At 38.6% G+C, this 23,433-nt stretch overlaps 1 protein-coding gene and 1 pseudogene across 1 annotated transcript; one reads left to right on the forward strand and one right to left on the reverse strand.

Annotated features, from left to right (window-relative positions):
- Positions 1-901: 901 nt before the first annotated feature.
- Positions 902-14,286, forward strand: LOC127626978 (ceramide synthase-like; annotated as a pseudogene).
- A 3,412-nt stretch (positions 14,287-17,698) lies between these two features.
- Positions 17,699-23,381, reverse strand: LOC127626979 (PAXIP1-associated glutamate-rich protein 1-like). Its single transcript, XM_052103156.1, has 5 exons — positions 23,239-23,381; positions 22,901-23,052; positions 20,457-20,787; positions 18,186-18,274; positions 17,699-18,098 (listed from the first exon to the last, which is right to left on the reverse strand). The coding sequence occupies exons 2-5, from the start codon at positions 23,040-23,042 to the stop codon at positions 17,848-17,850; spliced, it is 813 nt and encodes a 270-aa protein (XP_051959116.1). The 5' UTR covers positions 23,043-23,052; positions 23,239-23,381; the 3' UTR covers positions 17,699-17,847.
- Between the last annotated feature and the right edge of the window lie 52 nt (positions 23,382-23,433).

The following is a 23,433-nucleotide window of genomic DNA, read 5'->3' on the forward strand; positions in this document are numbered from 1 at the left end:
TGCTGCACTGGCCGCCAAATTCCCCAGATCTTAATCCGATTGAGCATCTGTGGGATGTGCTGGATCAACATGTCCTATTCACGGCGGCTCCACCTCGCAACTTACGACTTCAAAGATCTGCTGCTAGTGTCTTGGTGCCAGACACCACAGGACACCTTCAAGGGTCTTGCAGAGTCCATGCCTCAGCCGGTCAGCGCTGTTTTGGGGGCACGTGGAGGACCAACTGTATATTAGGCAGGTGGTCATAATGTTTTGGCTCATCGGTGTATGTGCCGGGTCTCTGAAGACCCGAGTATGTAGAGTGTTTGGTGAAATAGCCATGCATTTTAGGGTTAATTATTGCTCATGGAAGTGACACCTTTGATGAACTATAATTCATGTAGCCTTTTGTAGTTGTTATGTGATTAACAAATACATTTGAAAGAAAAAACAAAATATTATAGTTCCAGAAGGATAGAAAATCAAGTGTTTATTATTTACAGGCATCAAAATTACATCCCGTAAAATCAGAGACATGGTCACTGTAATTTTTACGGTAAATTTATCAGATTTTTCTTATTTGATTTTTTTTTTTTTTTACAGCATACACTGAGAAAATAAAAACACTGAAAGGGGGTCGCTGTCCTTTTCTGCATATTGCCTCCCATTCGGCCCGTATCTCGACTGGCCCACTGGGAAAAGTCCCGGTTCTCCCTATAGCCAGTACGCCCCTGCATGGAAATAATGAATTCATAGTTCCAAGTATGGTGCAACAGTTTTTGTATACATATAGGCTCAAGGGAGTGCCACTGACGTTTTTATTAGCTTTTTTCCCAAAAGATTTAGCTGAATCCTCTAACAAACAATTAGTGGGTCCCACATGCGTTTTCATTTTGTTCTCCTGAGGGACGAACTCTCCGTTCTGCTCATTGTTTTTTATTTTTTTGTCACAACAAGAGCGTGAAAATCGCACCTCAGATGGTCTGATGGTTTTCTCAAGCGCTCAACTGACCTACATGACAACATCAAATCGGTGGAAAGGTCGACGTTCGAGAAAGAGAGTCCTGTGTGCGTTTTACGAAGCTAAATAGCGTAGTGCGTGTGTTATTGATCACGAGCCGTTTGATTTGTTTTGGTAATGTAAGCAGTGCAGATGGTGATGAACACGCGCTCTGTAGCGCTGCTGTTCTCTGTGTGATCGATAATGTAGGGTAATATCAGACAGTATAACGGAACCGAACTTTATCTAAACGCTTTGGAGGAGACAAGGTCGTACACACATTTTTTAGTGGCTCAACTACCCGTTTGCTGGAGCTTAACAGAAAACTGACGGTTTTGCGCAAGTTAAAGCGCAAGCGCGCGACGACGAGAGATTTGAACGGCGATTCTGACAGTGTGTTGGAGTGCGAAAGCCGGACTGAGCACAACAGGCTTCAACGACAGATTTATTCAACCCAAAGATACTGCAATTATAGAAGAAACATCATGTCAGTAGATAAAACATGCTCCCGCTCTTCGTTATTTGTTTCGACGGGGACACGAGGGTCGACAGGCCGCTGACAGTCACGTATGTTCATCCTCTTCTCGCTTCATTCATTTTGTCATTCAGAACATGTCGCATATTATGATTATTAATTTGGCAGCGGTAATGAGGATCACGGCCTATACCAATGCAACCAACCATTATTTTCAGTTATCTCATGCAAATAGACGAGCGCCGTCTTCCATCAACCAATAACGTGACATGTCGGGAGACGAACGCCAATATAGACGTTTGTCACTGAATATAATTTTGAATAAACGTCCATTTTGCATGTAGATTGAGTCACCGTGCTGTTACCGGTTTCCTTTGCCTCCGTTTTTATTTTAATTTTATTTTTTGGTGATTACATGATAGCGCATTGCGCATTTTTGGCAACAGCCAAGGAACAGCTGTGATTCAAGTTTATCTACGTCAGGTTCCGAATGCTAGAATAGCCTTGTGTGAGTGTTTCTGTGAAATATGAATATTGTAGCTGCTGTAATACAGAAGAATGATGCTGTGTGGAGAAGGCGTGCAGGGGATGGATGGCCGCATGCGTTAGTGATGGTGATGATGGGATACAGGTTCCATCCTTTGTTTTGGACAACAAAAGGGGTCTGTCTGTCAAAGTAGCCTACAACATACTGTACTGGAGCATTTACGATATTTCCACATTTATTCATAAAATATATAGGTTTTAATATTCATGTATTTATATTTATAAAATAATCATATTTTATTAATACATTAATTTATTTTACATCGATCTATCTATAATTGTTACTAAACATTTTTACAATAAGCCTATATTTGTTGTTTTCTATTTTCCTAGCAAAATTGAACATTATTTTGTATTCCCACTCAAAAACTTTGAATGTTCAAGAATGTCCAACGTGGCTAAAGGCACGCCTTAATATAAATTTACTAATCAAGATGGAAAAAAGCAATGTCTTATATTGAATATTGATGGAGAAACATCATTTGTGTGAAGATAAATAATAATGGAAGGTTGATTTTGATTAAAATGAATAAAATAAAAAAAGGTTTTACTTGGGCTAAAAGGCCCTCAGGGGGTTTATAGTGATATTGTGTAAATATGTGGACAATAGTTATAGGGCAACATTTAGGCAAATACTTTAGCGACAGCAAGATGCTTCAGAAAAAGGTTAACCATTTTCTGTTAATTTTGGTCACAGTTAGCATTTTATAACATCTCAAGGTGTTCTATAAACAAATTAATCTCCATTGTGATTGCATGAGTCAATGGGAGCCCACTTTGAACATTTTTCAGAACAAATCTATTCACACCGCTTAAGAAAAACAATGCGTTTATGGGAGTATTTAGCAGGGGGGTGCTTTACCCCAAATACTATCCTGTCACTTATTGGACAGTTATTAAAAAACTTTTGATTTAATGACTTTGAACAAAACTGAAAACGACAAATAAGTATTTAAAAAAAATTTTTGGGATAACTTCAGGGATTCCCATTAGCTATATGACTTTGTAAAATGTAAAAAATGATCATATTAGATCATATTACACAGAAAAATTAAGTATATAAAGTATATAGCATAAAAGATCAAGCACTTTCTACATGAAATAAGAAATTTTAAATGTGAACTTGAAAATATTGAATAAATTCTACATTGAAACATGTAAAATTGAATGCTCTTGCTTATAAGTAAATATTATTTATGATTTTCTGTTATTTTTACAATGTCTCATCATGTATTAATCCTAAAGTAGAAAACCTTGTCATATTTATTCGCTAATTTGAGTAAATTTCACAGGTAGATAAAATAAGTACATTTTACTTAATTATTTTGAAGCTAGTGTTCCCAGCATACACTGGGATTAAATGATTAATGACGTTGTATGAATTCACTGTTTGCAAGTTTATTTACAGTTTTATAGTTAATTTTGTTGTTACTTTTGGTAACTTCTTGTTTTTGCATTCTTATGTTCATTTTCTACTCAAAATGACCTAATGACTTAATGCATTAAGTTTCCCCGTAGGAGGCTTCCGTATGTCATGTAGTGTGATTAAATGGGTTTTTAAGGAAAATTCAAAACATGACATATTCTAATAAGATCTTTATTAATAATGAAGTTTACTTAAACCATGTATACCATGTATAACTTATTTGTATGTAAAAGTTACTGAATTTACTAAAATGTTTTTACTCACTCACTTTAATAAATATTATGTCATAAAGTTAAGTAAATTTTACTCAGTTTTATACCATTAATATTTACTTAGAAGTGTGCAAACTAGTAATTTTTTTCAAGACATTGCATGAAATGATCTCATGGATCAGGAATATTTAGCAGTGTATAAAAAGGTGTTAGGGAAAGTACTGTGGTTGTTAAAACCATAGTTCAGATTTTGTAAGTGGGGATCATAGCCAAGGTTCTTGTGCTTTTGAAAAAGTAAAATTATTTCAGTGTGTACTTAAATGCATACTAAATAAACATGCATTATTGTTAATGAATATGTTAATATGTTCTATTGAAAATATAATTAATATGTACTTTTGCTGACACAGGGGCCATCATAACAATATTTTAAAATGACTAAGTTACAGTATAAAAATACAGGGCATGTGTGATTGAGGGCAAAAATGCAGGATAGTATTGACTCAGAACATCACTGTTGTTCTGACTTTGCCATGTGACTTTGTTTGCATGTGTTAGACTTCTGTTGCTTGTGACTGGCCACATGTGGCAACATATGGAGCGTACATAATAACTTGGTTTATGCAACACAATTCCGACCCAAGAGAATCCTTTTTTCCTTAATTTGTTTTATATATGAGTGTTTCTTTATAATTACTAATCCACTGTAATAACTACTAGGAATATATTGTCTGTTTCATTATTTGTTTATTTTTTACTCATCAGAACCTTTCAGTTTCTGAATGCTGTTTTGTTACAGAAGGGTAAGCAGGACAGCTGGACTGCTGGGCGCTTTTTTGAACACAGTATTACCGGAGTTCACCTGCCATAGACCATGTTGTCCATCATAGCAGCGGGGTCTGTGTTTTTCCCAGGCCTTTTCCTGTTGTCCAGGCAGTGCCTCAAATATGTTCCTGGGCTGAGGTGGAACGAGGGGGATGCAGTCATTGTTTCAGCCCGGTAAAAAAGCCTTTGATCTGCATTTTTAAAGTCCATCAATTGAAATTTGTTACCCTTCTAGTATTTAGTACAGTATTTTTCATTTCAAATTATATTATCAGCAATTTTGCTCAAACTTATAACAGTTTCTTAGTATTTGCTGTCCCCCTTGCAGTTTAATGACAGCATGCTTTTGCTGGAATGGACTCTACATGCTGTTTGTGCAAAGGAGTTAAAGGGATAGTTCAATCCAAAAAATAATGTTCTCCCATTATTTACTCACCCTCATGCCATCCCAGATGTGTTATGACTTTCTATCTTCCACTGAACTCAAACAAAGGTTTTTAGTAGACTATCTCTCCTCACAATGCAAGTGAATTGTGGCCAGAACTTTGAAGCTCAAAAAGCACATTAAGTCAGCATAAAAGTAATCAAAAAGACTCCAGTGGTTAAATCTTTGATTCAGAAGTGATATTATAGATGTGGGTAAGAAACAGATCAAAATTGAAGTCCTTTTTAAATATAAATCTCCACTTTCAAACATCCCTTCTGAGTGCTCTTCTTCTATTGTTTTTGGCAATTTGCATTCTTCGTGCATATCACCACCTACTGGTTATGGAGGAGAATTTATTGGAAAAAGGACTTAAATATGAACCTTTTTCTTTTCCACTCCTATTATATTGAAGATATGAATTTAACCACTGGAGTCTTTTGGATTACTTTTATGCTGCCTTTATGTGCTTTTTGGAGATTAAATTTTTTTATCACCATTCACTTGCATTGTGAGGGCCTACAATGTTACTCATGCATTTATAACAAAATTCCTTCATATTGAATTAGGCAGTCTTTAACAAAATAAAAAAAAGCGAAACATTTTAAGTTTATTTAATTTAATTTAGTTAAAAATTACACACATTTTTCGGAATTTTGTAATGAAATTGAAATGTATAAATCTTAAAAATAGGCTAAATTGAATTTGCTTGCATAAGATAAGCGACCTAGAAGTAGTGCAGAATTAAAATATTTTACATTGTATTACGTTCTTTGTTTTAAATTAGTCAAAATCCTTTTCTTTTTCTTTCCAGGTTTAAATAAATATGTAAATAAAAGATTTTAAGTGTGGTCTAAGACTAGTTTTAACAGAGAAATTACATGTGTGGTGGTTGTACTTACTCCACATGCTCTGTTAAAGGTTGGTGTCGTCCGTCCAAGCTATTATGGCTTCTGCAGCTGGTTACATCATCTCCAGATCCTGTGAGGACATAATTGAAGACCAGTAGGTGCAACAGTCATCACACTTAGCTACGTTTTAATGGGTTTATATAGCACATATACAAAGTTATAGACCCACTCACTTTCTTTTCTCTACACATTCTTACATAACAGGCATTGGCTGACCAGCTCCTACATCCTTTTTGCCGTGCCGTACTTTGTGTATGACATCTACGCAATGTTCCTGTGTTACTGGCACAAGCTACAGGTCAAAGGTCATGAGGTGGACAACGGATCAAAATCCAAGGCTATGGCAGTGTCTGGCTATCTCCGCAGAGAGTTCCTCATGATCTTGCATCACGTTGTCATGGTCACCATGTGCTTCCCCATCTCTGTGGTAATTTTCATTACAGATACATTAAAGGGATATTAGAACTATTCCTTTTACCAAATTGACCACTTCAATCTGGGTCCTTATATTTGGACCTTATATTTTGCATGTATGAGTCAGCATTTTCAAAATAGAAGCCCCATATTTTATGGACTAATTTATCAATAGCACGAGGTTACTGAAGAATCTGTATTTAAACAGACATCCAGTAATCAGAGAATATATATCAGTATGTATACACATGATGCCTAATGTTTTCTGTCTCTCTCACATTGACTTCCAGTTTTGGAGGCAGGGAAAGGGTGATTACTTTCAGGGTGTCATGTTCCTGGCTGAACTTAGCACACCGTCTGTCTGTCTAGGCAAAATCCTCATCCAGGTATATTCATTATTGAGTAGATGAGTGCTTCTTTGTCCACCCTGTGGTATTTTTACCCCGACTTATCATTCTGCCATCAGCTTTAGTCCTTAACAATATGTGTACAACATTAAGCACAACATTAGTTACATTGTACAAAGTGTAAATACAATTTACTATGAATAATGTATTTAACATTATTCATAGTAAAGTGTATTTATAGAAGTGCTGACTTGTGATATACAAGTCAGGCCTGTTTTACAAAGACAGTGTACAGAAGTCTTATGAACCCTGACAAAGTAAAAAATTGTTCACCCAAAAATTAACTGCAACTTCTTCAGCGAAACACAAAAAGAGATATTTTGAACAATCTCTGAGCTGCTGTTTTCCACACATTGAAAACATATTTTGACCAGGAATTATCAAGGTCCAAAAACGTACCATAAAAGTGGTCTATAGGACTTGTACGCTATATTCCAAGTCTTCTGAAGCCATATGATACTTTTGTGAGAAACAGACCAAAAATGAAGTCTTTATTCACTGAAATTCCCCACCGCCACTACCTCTTAAAATCTAATTCATGCATGCGCATATTCGCACGTTGCATCAGGTTTGGCCAGTCAACCGGTATTAGTTCTTGCATGTGTTGTAACTTGTAACCGATTACAACATGGCAAGTTTGAAGATAGGCAAAAACAATGAGATTTGAGTCCCGGGCAGAGGGGAAGATTATCAGTGAATACAGACTTAAATATAGTGCATGACTCATACGGACTACCTTTATCGTACTTTTGGTGCTTTTTATTCCTTTGTCCCTAGACATAAGTGAGTCATTTATGATAGAATTTTCATTTTTGGGCGAACTATCCATTTAATAATTCTTTATTAAAGAATCCATTCATGTTGAAATACACACAGTTTTAAAAGTATAGTCACAAAATGTTAACATTATTTTAGCGTGATAAAATCAGGGATTTACCGACGTTATGCGTCATGATAGTAAAGTTATAATATTGGCTATAACTTTACACAGTTAAAGTTAGTAAGTGATTGTATAACACTAAAATCATGTTGACATGTAAAATGTTTACATTTTGTGGCTATACTTTTGAAACAGTGTGTATTTCAACATGAATGAATTTTGGTCTGGCCTCATTAATTTCCTTTGTAAGTGCCTCACTGTAACCACTATATATATATATATATATATATATATATATATATATATATATATTTATTTAATTTATTTTGTAATCAATATTATGCCCCAAATGCTTTTGATTGACCTTAACTTGTAATGAACCCTGAACATTTCTTTAACAGATAAATCAGAATTTGAATTGATGTGGTATGGTAAATTAAGATTAGTAATTTTTTGTATTAGCAATATGTTTGACTAGCCATGTTTCTTTATCCCAGTCGCCCTCTGAGTGCCTCAGAGCCACAGCTGCCTCTATCTGAATATAGCTCCCTGAATTTAGAATAGATTTAACACTTGATACAATAGACAACTCTCTATCCCTCTCCAACACACACCTCCTCCAAGTCTCAGTATATGGCATAGAGTAGCACAGCTTGGAAGTTGGCACTCAGCCAGGGTAGAGGATGTGTAGTTACCATTGCTGAATGCATGCCAAAGGTGCATCAATTACATGTCAAATATCCAACATTATGTTTTCTTAAAGGGGAAGTATATAATTTCTGTGGCATTAGTAGCACAAAATGGAATTGCAAAGATAATTAGATAGGGCAATTTTGAAGTTGGCTTGACAAAGCCTTGGCTGAGAAATGTATACTAGTTTTAAAATGTTACGGTTTGATGGATATACAGACATTACAGTTCAACAACAACCAGCCAATCTAGATAGACTGTCATATAGATAGAGAGAGAGCAACTTAAAGATTTTTGAGGGATTGTTTACGTTTGAATATTTGTCAATGAAAGTCAATGAAATTTTCCCATGGGAAGTCAACCTATGAATTATAGTTCTCTCTGCACATTAAACTGGGAGAGAAAAAAGTATTTTAACATCAAACAAATTACATCACCTTTAAACTTAACAAGAATGTTTTGTTTGAATTTTTTTTTAAGTGTTTCATTTCAAAATATATCACTAAATCCTTTGGTCTTTTGCTTCTTTTCCCATCTATCATCAAATTGTATTGCTGTCTTACCTATTCTCTCTCTTTTTCTTGTTCTTTTTCACTAAGTACAAACAACAGCACACACTTCTTCACAAAGTGAATGGGGCTGTTATGCTGATCACTTTCTTCCTCTGTCGAGTACTTCTCTTCCCCTATCTCTACTACATTTATGGAAGGTATGTCTCTTTTTAAAGCTTTCTTTAACATTTAACTCTCCTCCTTTAATTGTTCCTTCTGAGATGTCCATGGTGCACACAGTGTCTATCACAAGGTCTGTCTTGGGTGATAAGATCATAAGCAGTCAGATGGGACAGATCACATTTACAATTGGTATTTACACCGTCTGGCCCCCAAAAAGTTGCATACTCTAATATTTCATTGGACCGCCTTAAGCTTTGATTATTTTGCACATTCTTCATTTCATTGTTTCGACAAACTTATGCAACATCACAACATTTATTTCCATCCAGTGTTGCATTCATTTTAGGCCGAGATCTTGTATTGATGACGGGAGTGTCAGACCACTCTGTACATCCCAAAGACTTTCAATGGGGTTAAGATCAGGACTCTGTGATGGCCAGTTCAAGTGTGAAAATGATTCCTCATACTCCCTGAACCACTCTTTCACAATTTGAGCCTGATGAATCTTGGCATTGTCATCCTGGAATATGCCTGTGCGGTCAGGGAAGAAAAAATCCATTGATGGGATAAACTGATCATTCAGTATATTCAAGAAGTCAGCTGACTTCATTTTATTGCCGCATGACGTTGCTGAGCTTAGACCTGACCACCTGAAGCAACCTCAGTTCATAACACTGCCTCTAGTGGCTTGTACAAAGGGCACTATGAATGATATGTGCATCGCTTCATGTGCTTCTCTTCTTACCCTGGCATGCACATCACTTTGGAATAGGAGAAATCTGGACTATTAGGAACTATTAGGAATAGCTTTCCTAAAAATGTATGTCCACATATGTGGACAGTGGGACTAAGTTGTGAAATGTTAAATAATACTAAACTACAAAAAGTCAGATTTGTTAATCAAACTGTTTATGTTTCCAGGAGTGTTGGTTATTCATGTTTTTGAGATGTTACAGATGGTACATAAAAAATTAGCTTAATTAATTCTGATATAAAGTAATGGCCAGCATCATCCAATTACTGCCAACCATGTTAAAATAAAATTTTGCATGAAAAATTCTGAATATATTTACTGATTACCATTGCCCCATGTCTGCAAAACATGTTGAGTGGTCTAAACATCATCTGCAGCCTGAAACAGAAATTTTGACCGGGTGTTTGGAGTGAATGTACTTAGCTGCATATGAAAGCTATAGGATGCTCCCTTGCTCCTTTGCTCCCTAATGACTTACCCTCCAGTGTGCTTTCAGTCTGCACTGGTTTTAGAACAGTGTGAACTGCACCTTAACACTCCTTATAAAGTCTCAATGCAACATTTTCCAGCTTTTGGATGCATCCACTGATTCTTAATGTGGTATTGCACAGTGAATGTAGAATATTTGAAGGAAAATGAGCCTATAGTCCAAGCAAGTGGTCATTGTGTTTAACAGCGTTCCGTTTCGTTTTTGTACTATTTATAAAATGGCATATCGGATAAAAATAGAGACTCTAATCTTTTGACTCAAACTGGTTTTAATGTAAAAACTTAATGAGGTTTCTTACCAGATATAGTTTTGTTGCTGTTTCTCCAAAAGACAAACTCAGCTGAGATTGGCGCCATGTTGTTTTGTCACATGACAAAATGTGCGTTGACATTTTAACCTTTTAATGACAACATAGAGTCTCTGAACTGAGATCAGTTGGTTTAAATGAAATTAAATTATGCATAGCCTTAAGCGAAGCCAAAACATAATGTCCACGCATATGGATGCAGGGTCTCAGGAGGTTACATTTTAGTTGAGTAACCGAACTTTAGATGTTCATGCTTGCATGTTGATATCAGGCAAACCGGAGAAGTCTTGTGGCATGTTTATGGACATTTACAAATTTTTTGATTGGAACAACTGTTAGATGTTGCTGTTTGTTGCTGTTTGTTGACCTGGCCTTAAAATCACTGTAAAGCATGGCCTCATGTGGCTTCTTCCTTTATTCGACTACCTCTGAATGTGGTTGGCAGGATCAAATCACAAACCATTTTGGACCCTGTTTACAGCTTTATTATGTGATGTCCACTTGTGATCGCTTTGCCCGATATGCATTTTAAAAACAGGTGTTATCGGGGTCTTAATTTTCCTCTTTGTCTTCCTCCAAGCTATTTCATGAATCTGCATTCTGTGCCCATTCTCTTGTAGGTATGCCTCTATCCCTTTCTATCGGGTTCCTTTTGCGGTGCCCTGGCACTGTAATCTCGGAGCGGCACTCCTAATGGCCCCTCAGCTCTACTGGTTCTCCCTGATCTGCAGGGGGCCTTGCGCCTGTTCACCGGCAGGTCCTCGCAGTCCCGCAGACTGAAAACTCCAGTCAAGCACGATTCTGAAGGACACGCGTCGTGTCCTCAACAAGCCAATGGATACAGTCCACGAATGGTGGGTCAGGACACGCCCACAATGTCACACTGAAGGGAGGAGCTGATGTGAACCAGACTAAAGAAAGACAGTAGGAAAAAGGGGAATGGATGAACGCAATGGTGAAGCAGAAGAGGAAGGGCATGGTGGCAAGGATATACACGGAGTGATTAAAACAGTACTGAAATTGACTAGATGCACTGATGCCCTGTACCACTTTACAGCACAGCATTATGTTTAGTTACTGGACTTGTGTACTGTATTTAAGACTTGCTTTAGTAGATCAAAGGAAGCTATGCTGACAAAAAAAATCTGAAATGGAAATGTCTATACAATAGCCACACTTGTGTCCAAAACACATGTTTGAGCAACTGAGGCAATAAGTGCACATTTTCTGTGAGAACATTTCCGAACCAAGAGAAGCACTTTTTGTTTGAGGCATTTTGCTATGGTTAAGGAATTTCAAAATTGGGGGTGAAGGTCTAGTGCCTGAGGTCTGTTCTTTGCGCATATTACTGTAGTGTTGCGAATGCATCGTTCATAGAAATGCCATAAAATACATCTAATTGGTATTTAGTACTGGTCTGCTATGAGCAACCCAAGGCACCAGGCATTATCATGCTTCACCTTTTCTAGAGAATAGAATAAGATGGTTCAGTTAAAGGAATTGATCACCCATGAATGATTCTGTCATCATTTACTCACATTTATGTTGTTGTTGTTGTGTTTTTTGCCATCTTTTTCTTCTTCTGTGGAACACAAAAGTAGAATTTTTTAACATTTTTCACACAGTTGTTTTCCATATAACCTTTTTTTTTTATTGTTATTATCAAAAAGTGTATTTTGACCAAAACTGTCAAGCTCTAAAAACGTAATGAAAGCACCCTGAAAGTAGTCCATATGACTTGTGCACTATTTTATGTGTCATGTGTTATCTTTACTACAGACCTTCCCCTCCGCTGCAACTCTCTTTATTCTGCATATTCGATCTGGCATGTCAGGTTCTGTTACAACGTAGTATGATGCGTCAACAAGCATTTTTGAAACTGACCTTAAATGCAAATGAGATTTCAGAGCGTTGTTGGAAGATAAGATAATCAGTAGATAACAAGCGAGAGCGAGATAAAGGGGAGCCGGAGATGCCAGTTTGATGGAAAGAGAGATGCACACTGCCGTGCTGCATGTGTGTGTGTTTGTTTAAGTTTGTTTTGTGTTGAGTTTGAAATTAAACTTTATGTTGACTGTTCAGCGGTTCCCGCTTCCTCCTTGCCCATCCTTTAACTGTTACAGTGGTGCTGATACCCGGGAGGGAGGAGGGATGATCTGTCATGGAGGCCTCGCCACTGCCATCTGCCAGAGGAGCAGCCGCGGATGTCTGCCTGGGGACAGAGGGGCTGCTGCCGAGAACCGGAGGAACTGCTGGCATCTGCCGAGAAGGGGAGGAGTGGTTCTGTCCGCCAGGGGTTGGAGGGGTCGCTGCCATCTGCCGGAGGAGGAGCGAGCTGTCGGGTGGGGGGTGGGGGAGGAGGAGTGTGATGAGGAGAAGGGCGTGGCCGGGCCATGAGGGTGCATGGCTGGCGCTGAATCAGAAGATCAGCGGGAGAGCAAGATAAAGTGGAGCCGGAGATGCCAGTTCGAGTGAGAGAGAGAGACACACAAGGCCCTGTGTTTGTTTATTCGATTCCGCCTTCTCCTTGCCCATCCTTTAACTGTTACAGACCTATCTGGATCAAATGAAAGAAACACCAGTAAAATGTAATTAAACCCTGACTGTCAGAGTAAGAGGCAGGTCAGGGTTTAGGAATGTATTATTTTGTAAATGCTAGTACATTGTTTATACCTGGTCAAAGCATGAATGGAAAGTAGCTACCTTGAATGTTCTCCGATTAGACCTGTAATCCACAATTAATTGACTTTAAACTCAACAATTGAGTTTTACCACATTTACAGTTAGCTTAACGATATCTATGATATATAACCTGAGATCTGAGCCCAGAAAACCCTGCATACATTTTTAAGGGACATGTTTTAATATATGTATTAAGCTGCCTTATCCCTATGGAATCTCAGACAACCATTTTCTTTATTCATTTTGCTTTTTGCCTGAGATGGGTTACCTTTATTTCAGCAAATGTGATACAAGATGCGACTCAACATAGTCAATTTTACATTTATTTGCAAATGTATTTATTTCTGTATTTGTTTTTCATCATTAAAGGGATAATTCACCTAGAAATGGAAATTCTCTCATCATTTACTCACCCTAATGCCATCCCAGATGTGTGTGACTTTCTATCTTCTGCTGAACACAAAGTTTTTTAGGTGAACTATCCCTTTAAAGCCAATTTGTTTGTCTCACTTGTATATGTTGTGTATGTTCCTAACCATTAATTATTGTGGTTTGTTTGAAGATATTAATAACGTTTTTTATTATTGTTGGCCATGTCAATCACAGGTTTTTGTTTGTAAGTGGGTCGCTCAAGCTATGTACTCTCAGTCTAGTCATAATTAATTAGCTAATTATTTTGGCCCTGTTTATTTCATTTAATTAAACCGCTTTCAAATGCTTGCAAGTTCAACTGTACAACGTCTCGAACAGGAATGGATAACATTGTGAAGAATCTGCCATGAGGCCTGTTTTGAAGCTTAAAATAACTATATGCTGATTTGAAATTTATTTAACAAAAATCATACAGGTGCAAAATGTCTATTGTGCTGAATCAGGTATATGACTTTGCATGTGTATGTTCCATCTTTGTCCCTTGTGAACCCTCTATAATGTACCAGTACCACATGCTCAGATACAGAGCAGAACTCCAAACTATTTAATCCTAGTGAACTGCAACAATGGCTTTTGATGGTTTTCTTAAAAGCATTTATGTTTTAGTTGGTTTAACTTTTGTCTTTTTTATTATTTTTATTTACATATGTAAACCTGTACCCTGTTAACATACTAAATTGTATGCACTGTTGTAATTCAATCTCAATGCAAAAATATATACTCTTGTCTCACATGCTGCATGGTATAATGTCAGTTCTCCTAATTCATTTGTGAACGTGCTGTATGGAGTTTAATCAAGACCCTGATATTGTCGAGCTCTAGTCTCAATTTCTGTTATCATGAGGTCTGCGAAGACATCAAGCTTATATCTGAGACAAATCAGGATTATTACATCAAATATCCTCTTGATTCTTCTAAATTTGAGAGCTTGTACCAGATGGGTAATATTTAGAATCCAGACAACACAATTCAAATTAATAGGACACAAAATGTTTGGCTGCTGTACTGTACCATCATAATTCTCACTAATACGGCAGCTTGTGTTCAGCAACAACACTGGGGACAAGCGATTACCCAGTCTGGTACATTTCCATGCTTTAACATGGGATACAATGTCCCTGACGGAAGTCTTTCCCGTAGCTGCTTTTAGCAATTTTTCTTAAACGTTTTAAGGGTTCCCACACTTTTGACCAATGAACTTCCATGACCTTTCCAGTCATTTGTAATTAAAGGAGAAAGCTGAATTATGTCACTTTTTTGTGTTAAAATACTTTCTTCTATCCAGCTTAATATGTAGACGCAACTTATTCAATTTTCTCGAAAACTGAAAACACTATGGACCTATGAAACTCCCTGTGTTTGTTTTGAGAGAGACACTTTGATACGCCCCAACAATGGTACTCAACCAATGGCATGAGTTTGGGACGGGACTATCTGACTGTTTGAACAACTACCAATGAGGGGCGTATTTGGAAAACATTGTTTATTTTTGCAATTCCGTTCGGTGGCACTAGTGTCACAGAAATTACTTCAGCTTTAAATTCAGACCGATATGCTAATAAATCGAGTCTGATTTGTGAACCATTTTGAACAATGTGATAAGGGGGACCTACTAAGGTCCTCTATTTACTACTAATTTGGCCTGGGAGTGAGGGGGCACCATTCAAGCAAGGACTATGCCTTGATGAAATACAGTGGCAAGAATCAAAGTTACAAGTATAGACAAACACAATGTGCTTAACCCTTTTGTGTCAAAAAAAGAAAAGAAGAGTTGTTTTTTTTTTTTAACCACAAGTACATCAATCCTGATCATAACCACTAAATATTCGTTCATTTTCAGAATTTTAACCCTTTAAATGTAAGTTCATTCAGAAACAGAGCCGATGGTCGTGTATGCAGTTTGCTGCGAGTTTCACACCAGTTCCTGCTATTCCTCTGACGCTCTGCATGCTGTTGGATTTGACGGCGCACAACAGCGGCTTTATCCTTCGTGCACGGCTGTGCATTGTTGCCCCTGGGCGCTTCAACAGCGCAGACAAACTCAGAAAGAGTTTCTTCAAAAAGAGTGATTTTATTAAAAGGCAGACACATACCTGATCCTAAGACCGCGACCGGGCTGCATGCCCAAGGTTCCTACCACACCCTTCAGAGATCAGGTAGTGAACCTGCAAGCGCTGCCCCGGGAGGAGGCAGACCCAGCCCTTCCGTTGCTGTGTCCGGTACGTGCTTTGCGTATCTATCTGGACCGCACGCAGAGCTCTAGACATTCTGAGCATCTCTTTGTCTGCTTCGGGGGACAGCAGAAAGGGAACGCTGTCTCCAAACAGATGCTCGCCCACTGGGTTGTCGATGCCATTTCATTGGCTTATCACACCAACCCTTGCGGGTTCGAGCGCACTCAACCAGAAGTGTTGCGTCCTCGTGGCCACTGGCCAGGGGCACCTCCCTAGCAGACATCTGTAGAGCAGCAGGGTGGGCAACACCTAACACCTAGCGCCCTTTCCCTCAGCCGAGGTAAAATAGTGCGCCTTTGTTCCCAGGAGACCCCATCTCTCGGATCCCTGGTTGATTCCTCCCTTGCCCTCTTGGGTCCCAGTTCAGCGGTGGAACTCGCCGACCCAGGCCACTATGGGTACTCAATCTACCCTGTACTGGAATAGGTGCTCCACAGGTTAAGGTCTCCTGTTCGGACTCCCCCTGTGTGTAATTTCCGCAGTACTGTCCCCTCACGAGCGGACCCCCGTGTCTCCCTTAGGCAGTTCCTGCTGCCTCGGTTGCCGTGCTGTAGCATTCCCCCCTCTACGAGGCTGGATCTACCACCGCACCAACTTTTCCACATAGGACCTAAGCGGCCATGCGATGTATTCGCCACTTTTATCTCCCCTGCAGGGTAGGTGTGGTCTCCGCAGGGTCTTCTCCCCCTGAAAGAATAGGAAATGGGGTAAGACCCCCTTCCCTTAATGCGTGTAAGGGCCCCGGCCGTAATTGCTCTAAGCGAGAAACATAGAGAGAAAAGAGGCCAAGCCAGGCTTGGCCCGTTCCCAGGTTGGCAAGCATCACCTTGTTCCCCCTCACTAGGGTAACCAGAAGGATTATGATGACTTTAATGGGGCATTGGGGAAGGGTACATGCAGCCTGATACAGCTGGTCGCGTTTGCACGTAAGAATACCTGCTCGCTCCTGTATCAGCAGTTCACGTACACGGCTCAGTGCATGGCATGATTGAAGTGGGACCCCTAGTGTCGCTTCTCCGACACAACGTGGAGAGAGCGACAGAAGGGGAACGTCTAGGTTCCGTATGTAACCTCCGTTCCCCGATGGAGGGAACGAGACGTTGTGTCTTCCCCGCCACTGTTGTGGCCGGACCATTTCCGGCTCCTCAGAAAAATCCTGAATGAACTCCCATGTATGCCCCGCTTAAATGCCCGTATGTCCGGGGGCGGGATATGCAAATACCGTCTGCCAACTTCTCATTGGCCTATTTTCATAGAACAGAGGCATATATCGGCGCTCAAGAGAGAGACCCCTAGTGTCGCTTCTCCTACACAACGTCTCGTTCCCTCCATCAGGGAACGGAGGTTACACACGTAACCTAGACGTTTTTCACACACACTCTGACATCCATTCCAACATATCCACACAGTTTTAGCTGCATCATTTGGCCTGTAGTGCTCTATAATACAGCAAACAGAAAATAGGGGAAAAGCATGTATTTGCTCCATAGGCTGAACATGAGAAAAATTGTGCCATCTGGTGGGAAATATAAAACATTTTAATTTTGAAGCCAGGGCTCCGAAATGAAAGCATGATTTCATAGAATTCATGATTTTATGCTTAAATGGCACTGAGATCAAATATTGCAAATATGTGTATGTGAACTTCTGACTTCAACTGTAGATGCAGGTAATTCCAAAGGGTTCACATACTTTTCTTGCCACTGTATTTTACGCTGTAATAATGTGTAATCATTATAGAAATTTCCTTTATTTTCTTATTTGTGCTCATTTCCACAACTTTTACTGGCCTGGACAACAACTTTGAAACTCCCTGATCTGTCCACGTTTTCCATGACCTGAAATGCTGAATGAGTAAATGGAGATGAAGTACAGATGATTAAAGCCTAAAAAAATTATATATATATATATAAACAGCAGGAGACCAGGGTCTAGGCAAGACATTTATTTACAATGTAGAAAAGATATATTTTTTTAATAATAATAAAAAAAAGACAACATCAGTATAATAGTAGCATCTCATGTTTAGGGTTTAAACCCTAAAAAAATGGCTGTTCTTTCAAAAAGTCTGTTTCTCGTTTTCCCTCAGTATCTCCTCTGTCTGGGACTGAAGACAGTGCTGGGGTCACGGTCTCGCTCCCTTTCTTTTTCCCGCTCCCTCTGACTGTTTGGCGATAAGGGCTGAACAGCGGCAAGCCCTGGCCGTGTTTTATCACTTTTAAAAAGGTCACGACCCGTCCTTAGAATCTGCTCCTCAATTTTTCTGTGACGCTTCATGTCTGATAGCACTTTGTCTAGCCGAGCCTCACGTTTGACCGAAGAGCGGGCTGAAGAACCTGGAGATGAGAGAAGCAACGATACATATCAGCATGAATGACTTTTTGTTCCCAAATTGATACATCCTGAATTTTTTTTTATCATACCTGGTGTTCTTCGCCGATTGAGAAAAGCATTTTTAGGAGTTGAGGCAGTTTGCTCTTCATCAAAATCAAACTCCGTTGGTGAGAGGGCCCTGGAGAAAATACACAGAGAAATGTAAAAATGTTGTTTAGAAATATTTGATAAATCCTAACAAAGAGGATGGAGGTGCTTCATTAGTAGTAACAGACCAATAAAACAATTTACTGAAATGAAGTCTTTATTCACAAATTAAATCCCTGATGATCTGAGTATGATGCAGGTTGGGTGTCAATAACATCATTGTTTCTTGCATGTCTTGTGACCAAACGACTTAAATTTCGATCCATTCTTCACAAAAAGTGATAGTATGGCTTGAGAAGACTTGAAATACAGTACATGTGTCACATCGATTACTTTTACTGTCGTTTTATGTAGGGATGTGCATGAATAATCGGCTAATCGAGTACTCATTCTGCACCAGCTAGTAAAAGATCTACTCGAATAATGGCAAATTGATTTTTCTTTGCGCATTTGTCTGCCATGAACACTAGGGCTGCGTGGTTTACAAATGAAGTATTGCGATACCAAATAAAATGTAAGCGGTACGATATCATCTTGTTGCTAATTCCGGTACCACTTTAATGCTGTCATTGGCTAAATGAGTTGAGAAGGGACAAATTTGAGATGAAATCAATGACAATTTTTGAAAATATAAAAAACCTCTGGATATGGCCAAGTGTGATCATTAAACAGCAGAAGGATGTAATTTAATTACATACAGTCACATGTGCTGCATGCTACAGAATGGACAAGAGGTGCCGCTCCGCTGTCATATGATTTCCACAAACACCCTCACACACAGACGCACGTGCATACACTCACACAAACTCAACACACACTACTGGTGCTTCATTTTCATGCAGTGTGTTTAGAGTATAAACGGCTGTTAACACTTAAAATGAACTCCTCGAGTGCAGCTGAGAGATTTCAGCTCGAGAGTCACCACTGGACTATCCCAGCATTAACTCTTTCCCCGCCAAACACGGAATTTTCCGGGTTTTATGAAAAAACGCTTCCCCGCCAAACACGGAATTTTCCGGGTATCCGTGTTTTAGGTGGTATACGGTAAGGAAGACCCGCACGCATGTTTTGAAAGAGTACGCAACTCTTTGATCAAAGAAACAGACAGCGATCGTCTCAAACGTGAAGAAGTGGAACACCATACTAATACTAAAGCACTTGTTTGATAAAAATGCCTTTTTCTCAGCTTTTTGTCCGAAATGTTGTTTTTGACAAAACCTACCTCTGTTCAAGTGGCAATAAAAAAAGAACAAATGAAGATAAAATAAAATCGTTTTTTTTAATAAAATAAAAATTTTTGCCTAAAAGCAGAGGCTCAGATCTTTATTTTGATATATAGCATCTTCATATATTCATGGAAGAAAATATTCTGCGGCCCATTAAATTTAGCGAAAATCATCAAAAACCCTGGCGGTGGCTGGCAACTTTTTTTAAAAACGCTGGCGGGGAAAGAGTTGATGGGAAGCTTGAAATTATAAACCCGTAAAAACAGGAAGAACTCAAAGGGCTGTCAAAATAAAAGTCCAGCTAACATGAAATCTCTATTCAAATGGATGTGTAAAATTGAAGACAGAAAAATATAACTACTGTATAAACAATTTATATTCAAAAAGTAGCAATAATACTCATAATAACAATTATGTAGTATTAAATGGTTGTATTATTATTTGTAAGCAATGTCACAAATGCAAGCAGCCTTTGTGCCATAGCTAATCAGACTTTCTTTTTGTTTTCATTAATGTCATGCTGTGAAGCTCTGTTGTGCAACATTTTATTGCAAAATAATATTGTAATTTTTGTAAAAATAAATAATAATTATTATTAAAACTGTATGTATCAATTTGATTAAACACCATTTGAACATTTAATTAAAACATTTAATATGGAATCCAATGGAAACGGAAAACGCATAATTTGTATCTGTGAGACTTTATGCAGTTCTTTTAATCAAGTCAATTTCTGTGTAATTTCATAAAAAAATTTTTTTGCTATCCATTGACAAATCTATTGACAGATTTTGGAACTGACACAAGGGCAAGTTAGCACTTCTGTTTATCGGCCAAGCCGACACTTGTTATTGGCTGATAATCGCAAAATGGCCAAATATCGGCTGATTAATTGGCCTGGCCAGTATATCTGTCTATCGCTAATTTGGTGCGACATTAGGACATTTTCATCTTTGAGTGAACTATTATTCCTTTAAGACCACTCACTTGTGCTCACTCTCTTCCTGTTTAGCCTCCTGTGAGTCTTCTCCATCTCTCTCGGGCGATGGAGTGCGTGGAGGGGTCGGAAGTCGACGTGGAAGAGGGACCCACTTCAACTCAAGCGCTTCTCCTTTGGCCAACAGCTCATATAGCCGTTTGATCTCTTCTGGTGGAGGCATCCAGTTCTTAGGATCCTCCATCTCCTCATCGCTGTAGGGCATCTCCCAGTCCTCCTCCGCCTGCTGGTGGTCTCCTCCACCTCCATTAATTTCTCCATCAGTGGTTATACCCTCTTTCGTCTCCTGTACTTCCATGGATTCTTTGCCTCCCTCTACATCTTTCATACATGATGGAGAGTGTGGAAGAGGAAGAAACGGGAGCATAACATATACACATGAATTGTGCTGCTCTTAGGATCATGTATAGTGAGATACAGTAACAGATGATTATTAGATATATGGAGGAATATCATGAAACATGCATAAAGAACATGTCCAGGTTATATCCAACACCAAAATCAAAAGGAAATGATTTAAAGCTGATGTGTGTCATCTGTTTATGTTAAAAAGAATATTATTAATATAAAGTGGCACTTTAAAGACTTACAAAAAGGTTGCTGAAGCGTTAGTTAGAACAGGATTAAAATGATAATTTTTTGCATCGCCATCGTTTTCCAGCAAATATTTTTTTGTAAAGAAAACAAATAAAACCATAAAACGTATAATATTCAAAATATTATTCCTGGCACATATATACATCTTTTTTTTGTGGCAGGGCATGTAAAATTCTACAAGCCCGATTGATTCTTACTGTTGAGCCCAGAGTACCTTGAAGGGATAGTTCACCCAAACATTTCTTCTGATTTACTCACCCTCATGCCATCCCAGATGTGTATTAGGGTTGCAACTAATGATTATTTTGATAATCGATTAATCTAATGATTATTAGAATGATTATTCAACTATTCTGCGATTACCCTCTCTCACCTTTCTGTTCACTTCAATCCATCTTTAACTCATGAAAAACAAACTCTCTCTTATTAATAAAGCTGCTTATTGCCAATTTTCTTCACGATAAGAAATGCTCAGTGACATATATTATGATTCAATAAGTCACGAGCCATCACGTTATAATCTAGCTGCATTCAGTGTGCGCGCTCGAGGGATCCCCGCGACAGAGTGTGACTCAGCCAGGTGCAGTTTTAATCTCTCCCTCTTATATCGGAAAATTTGCGGAACTCATAGAAGAGGTGCTGACCGCACAGAGAAATGCCAGTTTCAGAGTTTGAAGTTATTTGCATGACCTGCTTCCTTATTATTTAAACTTTAATAAAGCTATAAAACATTAAATATAACTGCATTTAAGATTTAACGCTGGGGTGTTTCCGTTAAAGATGCTCGACTCGCAAGTTTTGCTTCAGTGGAGCAGCAGTTCCGGCTCCACATATTCCACAACGAGAGTGCTTCTGTATTTACTAATTGAATATTTCTGCATTATAATTCCCTCATACTTTGCGATCTACTTCAGCTAAAGCTGTTTCGAAAGTTTGGAGTGCATCTGGACTGTGAGCTGTGTAATTCTTCCTCTCCTCAGTCAGGCGGGAACTGCGGTGCTGCTCTCGCGTGTCATCGTTAGAGTTTAATGTGATCTTGTGTTACGTTAAATGAGATCAAATGACTATTCGACAACAAAACTTTTTGCCAACATTTCTTTAATGTCGACGTTGCGATAATGTCTAATCGTTTCGTGTGTATGTTCGTGTGTAATAATGTGTATGACTTTATTTCTTCTTCAGAACACAAACAAAGATTTTTAGAAGAACATTTCAGCTATGTATGTGAATGGCGACCAGAACTTTGAAGCTCCAAAAAGAAAGTAAAGGCAGCATACAAATAATCCATATGACTGCAGTGGTTAAAAAGGATGTCTTTAGAAGCGATATGATAGGTGTGGGTGAGAAACAGATCAATATTTAAGTCCTTTTTTACTATAAATTATCCTCCCTGTCCAGTAGGAGGCGATATGCATAAATAATGTGAATCACCAAGAACAAAAGAAGAAGAATGTGCAAGTTGAGATTTTAGGGAAAAAAAGACTTAAATATTAATCGGTTTCTCACCCACACTTACTATATCATATCACTATGGATTACTTTTACGCTGCCTTTATGTGCTTTTTGGAGCTTCGAATTTCTGGCCACCATTCACTTGCGTTGTGAGGACCTACAGAGCTGAAATATTATTCTAAAAATCTCTGTTTGTGTTCAGCAGAAGAGAGAAAGTCACACACATCTGGGATGGCATGAGAGCGAGTAAATTCACTCGAGAATTTACATTTTTGTGTGAACTATCCCGGCAATAACGTCAAAGCCAGAGGGAGGCAACACCATGTCCAGCAAGCATGGTAATACCATGATAACATTTAGTAAGTGACAAATGTGGAGTGCATACTTGTGCAATTCTCTGTGTTAGTGTCCTCTGCCGTTTCAGTTTTGTCCTCGCCTCTATCTTGATCTTCCTCCTTTTCTGCAGTTTTGTCCTGTTCATTGACTGCCATCGACTCGACGCGCTCCGCAAGCGAGGACTGCATCATGCTGCAAAAACTGCCCAAAATATTCATATGAGTCAGTTGCATTTCAAAATAATTATTTCATATTTCAAAAACGACCCAAATGCATTTTTTTAAACTTGTTTACATTTCTAGTTGGGCGCCTTACGGGCTGACGGGGTTAAACATCATTTAACAACATCATAATTTACAGGAAAGAATGACCAGAGGCTGAACTTACAGATGTTCTCCAACCGATTTAACAAACAGCTGCGTGAAATACTAAAAAGGCATCAGTGTGCTATTATTTTAGATAATAGTACTGCATAATTGAACGTGAGCATTGAAGACTGTTTATCTCGGCGCCTTCACATCATCCGCCTTATGTCCCGGATGAGAGTATCAGATCACTGCGCCATCATGCGTTCGAATGACC

The sequence above is a fragment of the Xyrauchen texanus genome, chromosome 33, assembly GCF_025860055.1.
Source record: "Xyrauchen texanus isolate HMW12.3.18 chromosome 33, RBS_HiC_50CHRs, whole genome shotgun sequence".
NCBI classification, from domain to species: domain Eukaryota; kingdom Metazoa; phylum Chordata; class Actinopteri; order Cypriniformes; family Catostomidae; genus Xyrauchen; species Xyrauchen texanus.